This window comes from Balaenoptera physalus, assembly GCF_965194825.1.
Source record: "Balaenoptera physalus genome assembly, chromosome: 20".
Lineage (NCBI taxonomy): Eukaryota > Metazoa > Chordata > Mammalia > Artiodactyla > Balaenopteridae > Balaenoptera > Balaenoptera physalus.
The window spans coordinates 9,471,535-9,488,752 of NC_138901.1; the positions used below are offsets into that span (position 1 = coordinate 9,471,535).

The 17,218-nt window shown below is 53.3% G+C and overlaps 1 protein-coding gene and 1 pseudogene across 5 annotated transcripts; one reads left to right on the top strand and one right to left on the bottom strand.

Moving 5' to 3' along the window:
• Nucleotides 1–2,945: 2,945 nt before the first annotated feature.
• On the bottom strand, nucleotides 2,946–8,790 carry LOC309650952 (uncharacterized protein). Of its 4 annotated transcripts, none has more exons than XM_082443006.1 (7): nucleotides 8,469–8,790; nucleotides 6,756–6,839; nucleotides 6,065–6,153; nucleotides 5,435–5,620; nucleotides 4,607–4,744; nucleotides 4,178–4,370; nucleotides 2,946–3,658 (listed from the first exon to the last, which is right to left on the bottom strand). In XM_082443006.1, the coding sequence occupies exons 1-7, from the start codon at nucleotides 8,668–8,670 to the stop codon at nucleotides 3,372–3,374; spliced, it is 1,179 nt and encodes a 392-aa protein (XP_082299132.1). In that variant the 5' UTR covers nucleotides 8,671–8,790; the 3' UTR covers nucleotides 2,946–3,371. The 4 variants fall into 4 exon arrangements, with proteins under 4 accessions (XP_082299132.1, XP_082299131.1, XP_082299133.1 ...); XM_082443005.1 differs by having other exon boundaries at nucleotides 4,178–4,433; XM_082443008.1 differs by lacking the exon at nucleotides 2,946–3,658 and adding an exon at nucleotides 3,665–3,879 and having other exon boundaries at nucleotides 4,178–4,433.
• A 2,202-nt stretch (nucleotides 8,791–10,992) lies between these two features.
• On the top strand, nucleotides 10,993–12,847 carry LOC309650964 (transcription initiation factor TFIID subunit 13 pseudogene; annotated as a pseudogene). Its single transcript has one exon. The product of its transcript is annotated as a transcription initiation factor TFIID subunit 13 pseudogene (transcript).
• Nucleotides 12,848–17,218: the final 4,371 nt, after the last annotated feature.

The following is a 17,218-nucleotide window of genomic DNA, read 5'->3' on the forward strand; positions in this document are numbered from 1 at the left end:
GCTGCCCCGGTCCTCAGGAGGGGGCAGTTCGAGAGAGAAGCAGGTATCCGGCAGACACCCGCCGTGCCAGGCGCCGTGCTGAGTGCTGCCCGCTCGTCTGCTCTGCTCGTCCAGTCTCCCAATCACCCTTCACAGCAGTTACCACTCACCCACTTTACAGAAGGGAGACGTAGGCTCAGATCACCCCAGAGCAGATGGCAGAGCCCGTGCCCACGCAGGCCTCTCTTCCGCCCTCTCCTGGCTCCCCCCCAGGGCAGGCGTTGCTGGGGAGGAGACTGAGCGCTGGGGGGCCCTTGGATTTGCAGGTGCAGGGGGAGCTGAGGGGGCTGGACAGGCCTTTGTTCCCCCTTGTTTTCAGGCCTCTGTCCCTGTCCCAGTGCCGCTACTCCTGCTGAGGGGCCGGCGCTCCAGGACCCCATCCTCGTCTGCAGCGCCCTGGAGGATGTCTGTGATTGCCAGGGCCGTGTGGGCCCCTGAACAAGCAGGTGTGGAAGTCCTGTGGGGCGGGGGAGCCATGCCAGGGTGGAGAGGGAGGGGCTTCTCAGCCAGGAGGGGCGGGGGCCACCCAGGGTGGCAGAGGCCAGAGCCTGGAGCTTTGACTGCAGGCTTATTGAATGGAGGCAGACCCAGGCCTGGGGCTCCTCCGAGGGCCAGACAGCCCAGTCATCGTGGTCTAGGGAGGCTGGGGCTCCTCTCCTCCCATGCTGGGCAGTACCTGAAGCCCTCCTTGCCTTTTGTTTCAGGTTCAGGGCCCTCCTGAGTCTGGGGTGCGTGCTGGGGCGTCCATAGCGGCCTCTCTTGTGCCTTGGTCTTCCCCCTCCCCCAGTCTCCCTTTATTGCTTGGGAAGTTACAGGAAGCTCTGGGGGCATCAAGGGAGTCCCACTGAGGGGCAAAGAGCTTGGGGGTTAAGTGGGGGCCTCCCTTCCTACTGGTGTTTAAGCATTTAACACTGTGCCAATTTGTCCTTAAATAAATCAGCTCATTCTGTGTGCAGTTAAACCCTTACTCTCTTAAAACTTTTCAGAATAGATAATACATGCCCATGGCTTACAAACAGTGCAGGGGAAACCCTGTTACCAGCTGTGTGTGTGTGTGTGTCCATCCAGAGACATCCTATGTGTCTGTCTGTCTGTCTGTCTATCCATCCAGAGACATCCTGTGTGGTCTGTGTGTCCGTCCGTCCAGAGTCGTCTTCGGCAGACGCAATGAGCTCCTTCTTATTTCTGGTCAGCGCAGGCAGGGATGACTCCTGGAGCCTCACGTTGGATCCAGGGTCTGGCTTTGTGGGCAGGTCCTCTCAGCTTGGGAGGCTCTTACCTGACCTCTGCCTCCTCTCACACAGGGCTTCTCGTGTGGGTTTGCTGGGGGTCGGGGTGTGGGAGAGTTTAACCCTGGGCCTCTCTGACTGCAGACAGGCTGGGGCTCCAGGCATGGACACTGGAACAGACACACATGGGTGGCCCTGGGATCCTAGAACTCCCTGAAGGAGGGTGGGGGGAAGGGGCACTTGCCCCTCCCCTGCTTCTAGAACAGACCTGTCCATGACTCAGTGAGGCCAGCCCAGGCAAGCCTCAGTCTTTGATTGGCCAAAGTCCACAGTGGGTGTTCCACGTTCGCTCTAGCTCCTAGCCCAGGTCTTTTTTTTAAAAAATTAATTAATTAATTAATTTTTGTCTGTGTTGGGTCTTCGTTGCCACGTGCGGGCTTTCTCTAGTTATGGTGAGCGGGAGCTACTCTTCATTGCGGTGCGCGGGCTTCTCATTGCGGTGGCTTCTCTTGTTGCGGAGCACGGGCTCTAGGCGTGCGGGCTTCAGTAGTTGTGGCTCGCTGGCTCTAGAGCACAGGCTCAGTAGTTGTGGCGCACGGGCTTAGTTGCTCCGCAGCATGTGGGATCTTCCCGGACGAGGGCTCGAACCCGTGTCCCCTGCATTGGCAGGCAGGGTCTTGACTGCAACTTCCTGAGTAGCTCCAAGAACTCCCAGAACTGCTCAGCTAAGCCTCTCCCTAATTCCTGGACCACAGAAACTATGAGAAGTAATGCAGGATTATTGCTGTTTGGGAGTAATCTGTTACCAAGCAATGGATAACGACTACAGTATATATTTTGCAGGGCAGGGCAGGAGACACTGCAGAGGTTTAGAGTTGCTGGCTTTCTTCTGATTCTCTGTATTATTGTCACCTCCTCAAGCACAGGAGAGTGGTTCTGGGGCCTTGGGGAACCCCAGAAGCTGCATCTCCCAGAGTATACATAGATCTAGATTCTTCTAAGGGAAGGAGGCAGGGACTTCCCTGGTTGTTCAGTGGTTAAGACTTTGCACTTCCACTGCAGGGGGCCCGGGTTCGGTCCCTGGTCAGGGAACTAAGATCCCACGTGCCGGCAGTGTGGCAAAACAATATAAATAAATAAATAAATGTTTTTTAAAAAATGAGGGAGGCAAAGAAGGAGGGTCCTGAGCTTCAGGCCTCTTTGGCCCGCCAGATGCCTTCTCTCGCTCATGTTCACCATCATGCCTCCAGCCCGGGCCCTCTCCTGAGCACCATGCCTACGCTTCCGCCCACTTCTCACTACTTGTGCACCGGGGCTAAAACAACACTCTTAAACTGAAGTCATCCTCTACCCTCACAAAGCTAGTCCTCCTCCTGTGATTCCTACTAAGGGCTTTCTAAAGCACTGATGTGATGGCCTGTCTCCCCTATTTAAAAAAATCTGCACACACATTCACAGATTCATATATATACATACATACGTATATATCCAGAATGAAATATGCAAAAATATTAACAGTGGCTATTCTTAGGTGGTTTTTAAATATATATTTTGTCCAGGTCTTCTCGTTAACTTCAGCAGGAGAGTGGTCTTAACCACTGAGTCTGCCTAAATTAAATTACCCCAGGGGTTGCTAGAAAGGAGATCCTGTCCCAAATTATGTGCAGCAATGACATATTATTTCATAAGCAAAAAAATTTTATTGTTTAAAAAGGTAAATACAGATTAGATGACTGCAAGGTAAAGCCCCAGCCCCCTACCGGGCCACCCAATACCAGTGTCCATTTCTGTGTCCTCTCACGCTTCCTCCTGCAGGTCCCCAAGATGCTCTCATGAGCCACGTGGCTGCCTCCTGGGCTGTGCTGGGAGAGCCAGCATGGGGTCCCACCTGTCCCTGCATGCTTGGGCCCCTGTCCCGGACACGGACACGCGAGGTTTGCTGGATGAACAGGTGGAAGGCCTCGCCCCATGTGTCATGGAAGTGAAGGGGTCCAAGGAGACCAGCGGATGACGGGTGTCGTTTTACTGCCTCTCCTCCCACCCGCCCCTTGGGGACACCTCCACTCCCCGCCTCCCTCCATCCCAGCCAGGGCACAGGGTCCGTCACCCCATCCCCAGGGCCCTCAGCACGAACACCCACTTCCCCAGCGCCAGCTCGGTGTCCTGCGCAGAGACGTCGCGGTGCCACACGGCTCGCACTGACCGCTCTGTCCAGGGAAGCAGCAGTACACGCACCGCGCGGCCAGTCTGGGCCACCTCGTCAGCGCTCACGGTCTGCAGGTGCTGGCACAGCTCCTTGGGCGGCAGCCCATCCACCCTCACCATCACCATGTTCGTCTCCACGGTGGTGAGATCCACGGAGCAGACAGGGGATGCCAGTTCCTGGAGCCCTGAGCCCAGGTCCTGTGGTAAGTGGAGCCCGACCCCAGTACCCCACCACTATCCCTACCACTCCAGCCGTGTCACCCCAGGAAAGGCAGAGGGCAGCCCAACCGTAGTGGGAGGAAAAGAGGGAGTCTTAGTCCTAACATGGGCAGGCTTGGCTCTGCTACTTTTCAGCTCCGTGACCTTGGACAAATCTGTTAACCTCTTGGGGTCTAGGTTTCCTCATCTGTAAAGTGGGGACATCGTGGGGTTGTTGTGAGTACTCAACCCAAGTTAAAGGCTACATTCTGCTGGATCCTGCAGAAAATTACTGACACCCACTGGGTGCCTACTGGTCTAGGCCCTGCACAGGTTGTGGTCTGGTAAAGCACAGACCACCTGGGTCCCACCCCTGCTGGCTCAGCGGCTAACTTTCACCTTCTAGAGTTGGAGGGATGCACACCTGCTGGGGGTTTGGGCCCTGCTACAGGGGACCCCCAAGGCACACCCCTGGGACCAAAGGGAAGTGGGGGGTGTCCAGGCACCTTTGGCAAACCTCTGGGCGTTCTGGTGGTCCTTCAGCAGCACCTCCTCAGCGTCAGTCAGTCCCACCAGGGCAGCTGCGGCCAGCACCCCCGCCTGGCGCATCCCCCCACCCAGGGCTTTCCGGAGGCGCCAGGCTTCTTCAGTGAAGTCCTTGGGTCCCCCAACCAGGGCCCCCACTGGTGCGCCGAGGCCCTGGGGGAAGAGAGGAGAGTCCTGCCTGCCTGCCCATGGGTGTGCATCTCTGTCCTCGGGGCTCTGGAGGGGGCAAAAGGGACAGGGATGGGCGACACTGTGGCCTCATCAGGGGAGGGGGTTAGAAGGGCCCAGCATGAGCGGCTGCCAACATAGGAGCTCGGGGACCCAGCTCGGCCTCTTGCGGTGGGCACCTCTACCCGCCCGTGTCAGGGGTGGCCCAGCGGCTTCCCTACCTTGGAGAAACAGAGAGACACAGAATCGCAGTGCTCCACGATGCGGGCGGGGGGCACGCACAGAGCCACCGCGGCGTTCATCAGCCGGGCCCCATCCAGGTGAACCCGGACCCCATAGCTCCGGGCCAGCAGGTGCACCTGGGGGTGAGAGGCAGGAGGGGTCAGAGGGCCAAGCTGGGGGGAGGGGCAGAGGGAGGATGGGTCTCCAGAAGATCACTGGAGGGTCACTGGGCTTGTGTCCTTGAGGAAGCATGAGGGGTTTGAGTCGGGAGAGCTGGTTGGTGACAAGCTTGACCATCTGGAACCCGAGCAGTCACTCTGGGCCTGAGCCTGAGGCTGTCCTCTGTGAAAGGGGGTCGATGATAAGGGTTTTATCTCCTGTTTATGGCGGGCTCACTGCGGGCCAAGCGATGAATGCCTCGTCTTACCTAAGCCTCGCCACAGCCCTGTTGGGAGGATGCCCTCAGTCCCGTTTCCCAGGTGAGGAATAGGTCTGGAGGGTTAGTTAGCGCTCAAGTTCTCGCAGGGGAGAGCCGCAGAGCCCAGCCCTCGCACCCTGGCCCTAAGACCAGACCAAGGTGGTGCCACTTGGGGACTCGCCTCCCTGAGGACTGGGTCTCTGCTCCTTGGAGGAAAGCTTGGGCACCGGGGCAATCATTCCCTTTGCGTCTGCGCCTAGACCCGCACCCGTGTCTCCCACAGCAGTTCTGGCCACTGATGGGCACCCAGGCAGGTATCAGAGGGGACTAAACCCCAGGAGAGGGGCCTGAGGGACAGAAAACCAGCAGCTGGCTAGTGGTGGGGGCACAGTGGCGGGGCCAGGCCTACCTGGCGTAGGTATTCGATGGGGAGGACCCGGCCGCCTGAGCTGCTGTGGGTGTTCTCCAGGCAGATGAGCTCACAGACTGGGTGGTAGCGGCTCCCAAGGCTCCGTGTGACCAGCCTCTCCAGCTCAGCCAGGTCCAGGGTGCCATGGGGCAGGTCTGGGAGGGGGTGGGAGTGCACCCCAGCGATCTGCAGGTGTGGGCGTGCAGAGGATAAGGTCCAGGGGTCCAGCAGCACCTCCTACCCCTGTCCTGTCTGCTCCTCCCCAGCTCTGCGCCGTGGAGCCTTCCCCCTGTGCTGTGGACGTGGGCATAGACATCCCAGCTCTAAGGGTGGGGGAGGACTGAAGGCACCATGTTTGCTTGAGAGGTTGCGGTCCCTCCTCCCTGAGTGCCCAGTGCTCTGGGTTCCCACTAGGGGGCAGCAGGGTGCCAAGCACAGCCAGCAAACCGGCTGGCCTGAGCCGAGCCTGCCACTGTGTGGTCAATCTGGGAATGGCTCTCCTTACTGCCTTCCCTGGAGAGGCCACCTTTCTCCCTCTATAGGTCCCAACTTGGTGCCTGGGAGGCAGGTTCTCTCCACAAGTGCTGAGCATCCTGTGCTGGCCCCAGGTGAGAGGTTCTGGGTCCTTACCTGAGCCACCCCGCCCTGCTCATAGACGTGGAGGTGGCATTCCTGCCCAAGGAGGAGCTGGGAGCCCCGGCGCTGGCAGTGACACATCACTAAGGTAGATGGGGTGGGGGACAGTGTTGGCACCGAGTCCCATGGGGCCCATCTGTCCCCAACTAGCTCAGCCGGACTGACCCCCAAGGCCACAGCTAGCTCCCAAGTGCCTTATGCCAATTAGGAAAGAGCGCCCCTTCAAGACACCTTCCTGCCATGTGCTGGAAAACCATCCCACTAAGTCCACAAGTCTAAGACGGTGACCCTGTGGATCATTGGGCGCTGCACACCCTACACCCCTGTGCCCTGCAGCCCACCTGCAGGGTATCTCCTGCGTGGGGAGGCCAGCCATGATGCTGCTCTTTGCGGGATAAGCAGCCCAGGGCACGGGCATCAGTCAGGCCCTAGCAGGAAACAGAGGGCACACGCACCCTGCGAATCGGGAGTATTTGATAAAGGGACAATTTACAAAGGTGTGGCAGCAAGCTGGGAAGTCACAAAGTTCAGTGCAGGACCCCCAGGCAGGAAGGGGTGAGAGGAGGGTGTGGTTACAGGTTCCAGATGGCTCGGAGCCCCACTGACGTTGTCACAGCCCCCAGCACAAAAGGGAGAAGCATGGAGGGAGGGCCTGGAGGGCAAATGGAAGTCGCCCCGTGCTCACCAGAGATGAGGTTGGCCATGGTGTTTGTGGGCACAAACAGGGTCCGCTCCACCCCGAGCAGCTCCGCAGCCGTGGCCTGCAGCTCTGAGATGGGAAGGGATGGGCCCAGCGGGGTGGCCCCATCAACAATGGCACTTTTCAAATTCCTCTCCTTGCCGACCCCACGAGCCCTTTGTCCGGATGAGGGCACCTTGCCCAAGGCTGTGGTGAGTAGCCAAGCAGGACACCAGCCCTGGTCTGCCAGCTGCAGCCTGTGGTCTTGGTGGCTGCACATCTGGGTCCAGGGGCCCCTCAGTCGACCCCCTGTGCCCCGCCTCCTCCTGGGCCATGTTCTCCCCCCTACACTGAAACTCTGTGGTTTGAACCCTCCTGTCCCACCCAGACCTCACACCTGTCTCACTTCCTTTCCCATCAGTCCCTTGCAGGTGGGGCCCTGCGGTTTCTCTGCTGACTTCCTCTCCCAGAACAGAAGGACTGGAGCCCTCAGAAAGAGACTCTGGGGGGCTGGAGGGGGCGGGGCTTCCGGCTCCTGCTTTAAAGCTCACTGTGGCTCCCCTCTGCCTGTGGCATACAGTATGAAGCCTTTGCCGTGACCTTCAAGACTGGTGGGATCTGCCTTCTGCCTCCCCTCCAGGGACAGGAATGCTCTCCTACACACCCACTCCAGCCCCATTCCCCATCCGTATCCCAAACACCTTTTGCGCCACTATGCTTCTGCTTCTGCAGTTCCTCTGCCCGGTGAGCCAGCACTCCCTTCCCTGCCCAGGGTTGGGGGTGGAGCACTTCACTCATCTTTTAAGAGGTTCCTCCACAAAGTCCCCATTTCCTGTGAGTCCTGTGTCCCCACCCGCCAGTCCCCAAGGCACTCTCTGTGGATGCACGTTAACCCCAGCACCTCCCTCACCTCAGTGGGAGTGACTGTCTATGCATCAGGCTGCCTGCTGAGCAGTGGGTCAGCATCTTTGAAGTTCCAGGCAGAAGTGGGTGTCTGCTGGATGCATGATCAGCCCCATCACCACCTGACCCCACATCCAGGCCCTCAGGGCTCAAGTGGTAACCCTCAGGCTTGCCCCTGGCACAGCTGACGGTTGTACACACTCCAGCAATAGCAATGGCTCACTAAGGCAGCAACTCTAAACCCAGGGTGGTGGCACCAGTCACCATCTTGAAAATACTCCCTAGGTTTTTAGAACTCACTCCTCGGTCGGGGCGGGGGGGCGGTGCAGCCTGTGGAGAATCCCCTTTTCTAGATGGGTTTTCTCTTTGTCTTCAAGTGGGAAGGTGGTGGGTGCAGGACAATAGCTAACAGTTCTAGAGTGAGAAGACCTGGGTTCAAGTCCTGTTTTGCCATTTACTCAGTATGGGAACTTGAGTGCCTGGCTCAGCTGCTCAGAGCCCTCCTCTGCAAGATGAGATAACACCCGTCTCATCGGGCAGTGGGGCCACACTTTAATGAGCACACAAATCACCCGGCGATCCTGTTTTAACCTGCAGATTCTGGCTCAGGAGATCCGGTGTGGGACCCGAGAATCTACATTTCTAACAGGCTCTCGAGTGATGCGTCAGACTGAGCCGCAAGGACGCCAAGCGCAATGCCTAGCCTTCAGCTGAGCCGCCACCCCGAGTCCCGGGCCACCTCTCCCGCCAGCACCACGGACAGCGCACTGGGGTCGCCGCGAGGACCCCCGGCCCCGGCCTGCACGCCGGGCTCACCGCGGACGGTGGGGTCCTCGCCGTAGTCGTCGTCCCCCACAACCGCCTCGGCCATGGCGCGCCTCATGGCCGGCCCGGGCTTGGTAACCGTGTCGCTGCGCAGGTCCACCACGTGCGTCGGGATCCCCGCCTGGCTCCCAGATCCCCGCGCCCAGAGGGCCCCCTGCTGCTGGGCCGCAGCCCGGGCCAGTCTGCGGAGCATGGCGGGGGCAGCGCTCGGCTCCCCCGCCCCGACCCTCCCCGGCGAAAGCGACCGGGAGCGGCGGGATCCGAGCAGCAGGACTTCCCGAACTTCGGCCGCGGCCGACCTGAGCTGGCGGGACGGCCCCGCGGCATGCTGGGAGTTGTAGTTCGGCCTTCGTCACGGCCGGCACCGCGCAAGTCCGGGAGAGGGCCCCCGCGGCGTGCTGGGAGTTGTAGTTCGACCTTCGTCGCGGTCTGCGACGCGCGAACCAGGGATGAGGGAGAGGAAGGGTTCTGCTTACCCAAGAAGAAACCGAGACCAGGCAAGTTTTTATAGAGCAGACGCTCATGTGCCTCTTACCGTGTGCCCCGCACTGTCCCAGGCACTTTACAAGTGTTAAAGCAGTAAAGCCTCTCAACAGCTCTTAGGAGACAAGTACTCTTTTCATCCCGTTTTATAGATAGGGAAGCTGAGACGCACAGAGCTAATGAACTTGGCGAGGAGCGTCCAGCTCTGAACCACTGTGTTACGTTGCCCCTAAAAAGTAGCTTCCCATTATCTACTTTTTTCTATACAGATTTATTGAGCACCCACTGGTGTCAGGCATTGTCTAGGTGCCAGGCAGAGGGACACAAAGATGGTGCAACCCATATGAGCGTCCGACTTCAGATGGAGGCGGAATTAGAGGGGTGCACGGAGAACCCTCTCCTCCATACCCCCGGCCCTTGACGGGTGGGCTGCCTCCACCCAGGGCCATGCGAGGTAGTGATAAAAGGACCCGACTGACTCAAGTCCCAACTTACCAGGTATGTGGCTTTGGACAAGTCAATTAACTTCTCCGTGCCTCAGTCTCCTTAAATGCAAAATGCGCTGTTGAGGATTTGATGGCTTAAGGTTTTGCATGCTGACCCTGGTGCCTGGCTGGTAGTAAGTACTGTGTATGAGTGTTTACTCTCTTACTGCTGCTGCTTTATCGTGGTTACTGGTCACAGTCAGGGCCCTGGGGCTTCGTGCTGCTGTGGGGTGCAGCCTGACTCAGCCTGGGCTGGGCCTCCTGCAGGGTGACCTTCCCTCACCCCGGGAGGACAGGCCTCAATCTGAGTGCCCAGCCCCACTCAGCAGCTCCCCTTCCCAGAGTGTGGGCCACATATGTCTCTTCCTCACGGGAGGAAATCGGTCCTGAGAGGCTGAAGGTCACCAGAAGAGGCACCCACAGCTCTGATCAGGGCACCCCTCAGCAAAGAGGACTCTCAGACACTGGCCTTCATCGGACTTTTGCCATGTGTCTGCTCCGGGTTGGGTCTGGGGATAAAGGAGAGCAAAGCAGCCTGCCCTTGGAGGTCAGGTCCTCGGGATGGGGACAGGATGCTGCCTGTTGGCTCTGCGAAAAGCTGCATTGGGCCTGGCTGAGGCATCAGGGCAGGCTTCCTGGAGGAAGCAGTGATTGGGCTGAGCTTTGAAGACATTAAGATGTTAATCAGACAAAGGCAGAGGGGAGAGTGTTCTGGGCAGAGAGAACAGCATGGGCAAAGGATTGGGGTAGGAGGCAGCTGGAATGCTTGAGGCCCTGAAAGAGGAGGGAGCAGGGGTGGAGACGGAGCCCAACAACTGGAGCTCTCCACCTCTCCCCCTGTGCCTGCAGGGCTATCCCGAAAGGGTGGAAACTGCAAGTCCTCATAGGGTCTGGGGCCCCAAGGAAAGGCTTACTATGCCCTAACCCCGCCCACCCCCACCCCCCAGCGCCAGTGCCCTCCGGCCCTGACCCTCAATCTCCACCGAATTCCGGGCCCTTAGAAAACAAGCCCCTTATCTCAGTGTCTGGCTCCAGCCCTTCTGCTGGGAAGTGGGGGGAGGGGAGCAGAGGCCTCTGTGGGAAGGAAGGGAGGGACTGGGGAGTGATGGTGGCTCCCAGGGGAGCAGGGAGAAGGGGGCAAACAGCTGGATCCCCAGGCACCTCCCAGCCATGGCAGAACCACAGAGTGGCCTTGTGTTTGCAGGCACTTCACAGTTTGCCAAGCCTTCCCACCTACAGCCTCCCAGCTAATCCTCACAGCAACCTGGGGGAGGGGGGCTGGGCAGGGGGCTACCTGCCATTCTTGGGGGCTACCCAAGAATGCCACCAGGGTGACACAGCTGGTCACCAAACTGGGCCTTCCTCCTCCCATAGCAGAGCTGTTTCCCCAGAGAGCTGGGCGCTTCCTGGGGAAAGCTGGGCCCAGCGGAGATTGCTTCTGCCAGGTGGCTGCTTATCACCTCCTATCTTGTCCCAGGGCACCTGGCCACCCCCACCTCGCCGAGTGGTGGCTTCCAGTGTGGGGGGACCAGAAAGCTCAGGCTCTCAGGAGAGAAGGGGGGGACTCTCCCTGGGCCAGTGAGGTCTGTTTCTGAGGTCTCATCAAGGCAGGAGACCCTCTGAACAAGGCTTGGTCTCGGGGTTGTATAGGCACATGCACGTGTGTGAATGTGTGTCTGTGTATGTATGTGTACATGTATACGTGTATAAGTTTGTGTGTGCGTGCATGTTGATATGTCCACGTATGAATGCATGCACAGGTATGCATTTACATGTGCACACACGTGGGGGAATATGTAACTGTGTGTATAAGTATTTGTTATGTAAGTGTATAGGCACACCTCAGAGATGTTGCGGGTTGCGTTCCAGACCATTGCTATAAAGTGAGTATCGCAATAAAGTGGGTCACACAAACTTTTTGGTTTCTCAGGGCATATAAAAGTTATGCTTACACTACACTGGAGCCTTTTAAGTGTGCAGTAGTAGCTCCGTGGGAGGCGGGTGCGCCCTGGAGGTGGCTGGCTGCTGGGATGGCAGGTGAAAAAGAAGACCCCACCTTTGAGGAAGAAAATGAAGAAATTGGAGGAGGTGCAGAAGGTGGACAGGGTAAAAGAAAGAGACTTTTTTCTAAAGAATTACGGTGTATGATGTATAGGTTTGGGGATGATCAGAATCCTTATACTGAGTCAGTAGATATTCTTGAAGACCTTGTCATAGAGTTCATCACTGAAATGACTCACAAGGCAATGTCAATTGGAAGACAAGGTCGGGTACAAGTTGAAGATATCGTCTTCTTGATTTCAAAGGACCGAAGAAAGTTTGCTAGGGTTAAAGACTTGTTTACTATGAATGAAGAACTGAAACGAGCTAGAAAAGCATTTGATGAAGCAAACTATGGATCTTGACACCTTTTGTACTTTCTGCAGCTTCATTGTTTTCTGGGGAAACCATATTTAATAACTATATTTTCCACAGTAAAGTTCTGATATCTAGCCATGTGAATGAAAGATAGAGAACCACAAAGTTTTCAGTCTTTATTTTCATGTCCTCAATTTTAGAGTGATATTTGAGCCTTTAATTGCCTGCGATTATATTACTGTACTTTGAATTACTTACTGGATTTTAGTGACCACATGTAAGTCAAAGTACCTTGCAAACCATTCAGTTCCTTCTGACTTTTGACCATCTAAATGATGAATTAATATTTACATATAAGGTGTACTTGTGCCATTGTAGGCTGTACTGTAGCTGTTTAATATGTGAAATCTAAATGGTACCTTTGATAGCTAAGACGTGTGTCATGTATTCTAAAGTTTTTAGATTACAGTAGTCTTAAGTTATTAAAAGATAGTGAACTGGTTTGTGTTTCTTTTAAGGAGAAAATGATAGAAAATACAACCTTTTTTAAGAGTGTTTATTTGTCTTAAGATAATTTGTTTTAATACTCTTTTCTTTAGATAACGAGTGATTTTTTTAATTTTTATTTTTTATTTTTTGAGAGACTAAAAGTTTCCTATGAATGCTTCTGTGTTGGAAGACTTATTTGATTTAAAATCTTTGGGGCTTATACTATTTGTCAGGTTTTAAGAGAACTCATTTTCCCAGGTCAAATTAAAGCTTCTAAAAATAAGTGCTTTCAAAATTACAGACCAATGTCACTGATGAATATAGATGCAAAAATCCTCAACAAAATACTAGCAAACAGAATCCAACAACACATTGAAAGGATCATACACCATGATCAACTGGGATTTATCCCAGGGATGCAAGGATTCTTCAATATACGCAAATCAATCAATGTGATACACCATATTAACAAACTGAAGAATAAAAACCATATGATCACCTCAATAGATGCAGAAAAAGCTTTTGACAAAATTTAACACCATTTATGATAAAAACTCTTCAGAAAGTGGGCATAGAGGGAACCTACCTCAACATACTAAAGGCCATATACGACGAACCCACAGCAAACATCATTCTCAATGGTGAAAAACTGAAAGCATTTCCTCTAAGATCAGGAACATGACAAGGATGTCCACTCTCACCACTATTATTCAACATAGTTTTGGAAGTCCTAGCCACGGCAGTCAGAGAAGAAAAAGAAATAAAAGGAATACAAATTGGAAAAGAAGTAAAACTGTCACTGCAGATGACATGATACTATACATAGAGAATCCTAAAGATGCCACCAGAAAAGTACTAGAGCTAATCAATGAATTTGGTAAAGTTGCAGGATACAAAATTAATGCACAGAAATCTCTTGCATTCCTATACACTAAAGATGAAAAATCTGAAAGAGAAATTAAGGAAACACTCTCATTTACCATTACAACAAAAAGAATAAAATGCCTAGGAATAAACCTACCTAGGGAGACAAAAGACCTGTATGCAGAAAACTATAAGACACTGATGAAAGAAATTAAAGATGATACCAACGGATGGAGAGATATACCATGTTCTTGGATTGGAAGAATCAATATTGTGAAAATGACTATACTACCCAAAGCAATCTACAGATTCAGTGCAATCCCTATCAAATTACCAATGGCATGTTTTACAGAACTAGAATGAAAAATCTTAAAATTTGTATGGAGACACAAAAGACCCCGAATAGCCAAAGCAGTCTTGAGGGAAAAAAACGGAGCTGGAGGAATCAGACTCCCTGACTTCAGACTATACTACAAAGCTACAGTAATCAAGACAGTATGGTACTGGCACAAAAACAGAAACATAGATCAATGGAACAAGATAGAAAGCCCAGAGGTAAACCCACGCATCTATGGTCAACTAATCTATGACAAAGGAGGCAAGGATATACAATGGAGAAAAGACAGTCTCTTCAATAAGTGGTGCTGGGAAAACTGGACAGCTACATGTAAAAGAATGAAATTAGAACACTCCCTAACACCATACACAAAAATAAACTCCAAATGGATTCGAGACCTAGATGTAAGACCGGACACTATAAAACTCTTAGAGGAAAACATAGGAAGAACACTCTTTGACATAAATCACAGCAAGATCTTTTTTGATCCACCTCTTAGAGTAATGGAAATAAAGACAAAAATAAACAAATGGGACCTAATGAAACTTAAAAGCTTTTGCACAGCAAAGGAAACCATAAACAAGACGAAAAGACAGCCCCTAGAATGCGAGAAAATATTTGCAAACGAATCAACGGACAAAGGATTAATCTCCAAAATATATAAACAGCTCATGCAGCTCAATATTAAAAAAAACAAACAACCCAATCCAAAAATGGGCAGAAGACCTAAATAGACATTTCTCCAAAGAAGACATACAGATGGCCAAGAAGCACATGAAAAGCTGCTCAACATCACTGATTATTAGAGAAATGCAAATCAAAACTACAATGAGGTATCACCTCACACCAGTTAGAATGGGCTTCATCAGAAAATCTACAAACAACAAATGCTGGAGAGGGTGTGGAGAAAAGGGAACCCTCTTGCACTGTTGGTGGGAATGTAAACTGATACAGCCACTATGGAGAACAGTATGGAGGTTCCTTAAAAAAGTAAAAGTAGAATTACCATATGACCCAGCAATCCCACTACTGGGCATATACCCAGAGAAAACCATAATTCAAAAAGACACATGCACCCCAATGTTCATTGCAACACTATTTACAATAGCCAGGTCATGGAAGCAACCTGAATGCCCATCGACAGACGAATGGATAAAGAAGTTGTGGTACATATATACAATGGAATATTACTCAGCCATAAAAAGGAACGAAATTGGGTCATTTGTTGAGACGTGGATAGATCTAGAGACTGTCATACAGAGTGAAATAAGTCAGAAAGAGAAAAACAAATATCGTATATTAACGCATATATGTGGAACCTAGAAAAATGGTACAGATGAACCAGTTTGCAGGGCAGAAATTGAGACACAGATGTAGACAACAAATGTATGGACACCAACGGGGGAAAGCCGCGGGGTTTTGGGGTGGTGGTGTGATGAATTGGGCGATTGGGATTGACATGTATACACTGATGTGTATAAAATTGATGAATAAGAACCTGCTGTATAAAAAAATTAAGTAAAATTCAAAAATTATTAAAAAAATAATAAGTACTTTCAGTAGCAGGAATGGCACTGCTGAAAAAGCTGACAGCAGGATAAGCATTTGGGGTAGTGTTTTATTAACATATTTGTTAGTACTTGTTCATTGTGGAAATGTGAAGACCATGTGTGGCTATGGAAACCACTTTTGTAGTTCAGCATATACAGGTTTTGTGTGTATTTAGCTTATTGTATTCTTCTTGCACTTAATTTAAAGTAAGGATTAAAATTGCATTTAAGGGGATCATTGGATATTACTGTTTGTGAAACTGAATGTTTTGTGTGCCGCTTATAAGCATAATCTGTGAATCAGTACTTAGGAAGATTTTACTTTCTTAACCTATCAATATAAGGAATAAAATATGAAAAAGTAAAAAGATTTTAAAAAGTGTGCAATAGCATTATGTCTAAAAACAATGTATATACCTTAATTAAAAATATTTTATTACTAAAATTGCTAACCATCATCTGAGCCTTCAGTGAGTCGTAATCTTTTTGCTGGTGGAGGGTTTGAAATATTGGGAGAATTACCAAAATGTGACACAGAGACACAAAGTGAGCAAATGCTCTTGGAAAAATGGCGCCGATAGACTTGCTTGATGCAGGGTTGCTGCAAACCTTCAATATGTTAAAAAAAAAAAAAAAAGCAATGTCTGTGAAGCGCAATAAAATGAGGTGTGCCTGTACACGTGTGTGTGTTTGTGTGGGGGTGGGTACGTGTGTGTGCCTGTGTGTGTGTGTACCCGTGTATACATGTGTATGCCTGTGTACTTGTGTGTATGTGTGTGTGTGTGTGTGTGTGTCCCTGGAGTGTGTGTCTGAGATCTGAGTCACCCTGTTGGTAAGCTGGGGACAGTTCACAGGTCCCAGCATGAGAAGCCAGAAGCCCCTGGTGCAGTCAGCCTTGCTTGCCCCTCCCCCAGGCCCTGGTCACTGAGCTGATCCCCTTCCCTCCCCCCTCTTCTCAGAGGGCAAGTCCAGCCCCCTCCCCAGCTGCCACCCCGGAGGTCATGGGGTCCTCTCCTGCCTCCATGCAGACCCCCCACCACCCCATAGCCACTGCCCTGGGTCAAGCCAGCTTGGGCTCCCGCTCCCAGATGCAGCCCCTCCCTGGTCGCATCCTCCTCACAGCTACCTCCCTCACACTGCTGCAGCCTTTCTGCTTCCCCGAATGTGCTGGCCTCCTTCTCACCCGGACATCTTTGCACCTGCTGTTCCTTCTGCCCGGAAACCCCCCAGTCAGCAGCACGTGTCCCTGGTTAGCACCGTCTCTGTCTTCTTGTCTCAGCTGAGACGCTCCTGCCGGGAAGCTCCCTGACCCTGGTCCAGCAGGGGAGGGAGGTGGCTCTCCTTCTGGGGCGCAGGTAGGATCTCTTCTCATCACTGACCGCAGGTTATAGGCAGGGACGGGACACTCTTGGCCTTCGAGGTGTCCTGTGTGCCCAGCCCAGCCCACAGCACTCGGTAATTCCAGTTGAATGGAAGATGAGGGGGACACATGGCCCAACTTCCCCTGACCCCAGGGACCCCCAGGCAGTGCAGACACTGTGGTGTGAGGCGGGGAGCCCCGTCAGGAGCTCTGACCGTGGCGGGCTGTGGGGCCTTGTGCAGGAGGGGGCGGGAGTGGATGAGGAACAAATGCCGGGGAAAGCTGGGGGTCCCCGAGGTAGCCCCTTCCCTGGCCTACCCAGAGCAGTGGGAGGACAGGGGGCGGGCTGTCGGGGGAGCGAGATATGAGTCCTGGGGTGGCTGCCTCTTGCGGCACCCCAGGCTCCCTGGCACCCCTCCAGGGGCAGGCTCTGGGGTGTGGGCACACTCTCACACACACACGCACGCACGAGCCAAGTTCAGTGTGCGTAGTATTCCTGTAACGCTGGGCCGCTGGCAGGAAGTGAGTGGCGGCGAGGCCACTGCTGGGAACCCGGGGCTGGCCCCACTGAGATAAAGGAAGGCAGCAGATTGGAGCTGGAGATAGCGGCCTGGGTCCTGTAAACAGGTTGGGGAGATGTCCTTCCCATCCTATCCTCTTGGCCCTGAGCCTGCAGGATCTATAGGGCGCTGGCCTGGGTCCAGGCCCAACAGCCTGGGAGTCAAGGGAAAGCTCTTTGTACCATCATCTCTGAAGACTGGGGGGTGACAAGGGACAGAGCGCTGGGCCTGGGGGCCCTGGCCGGGCACAGCATG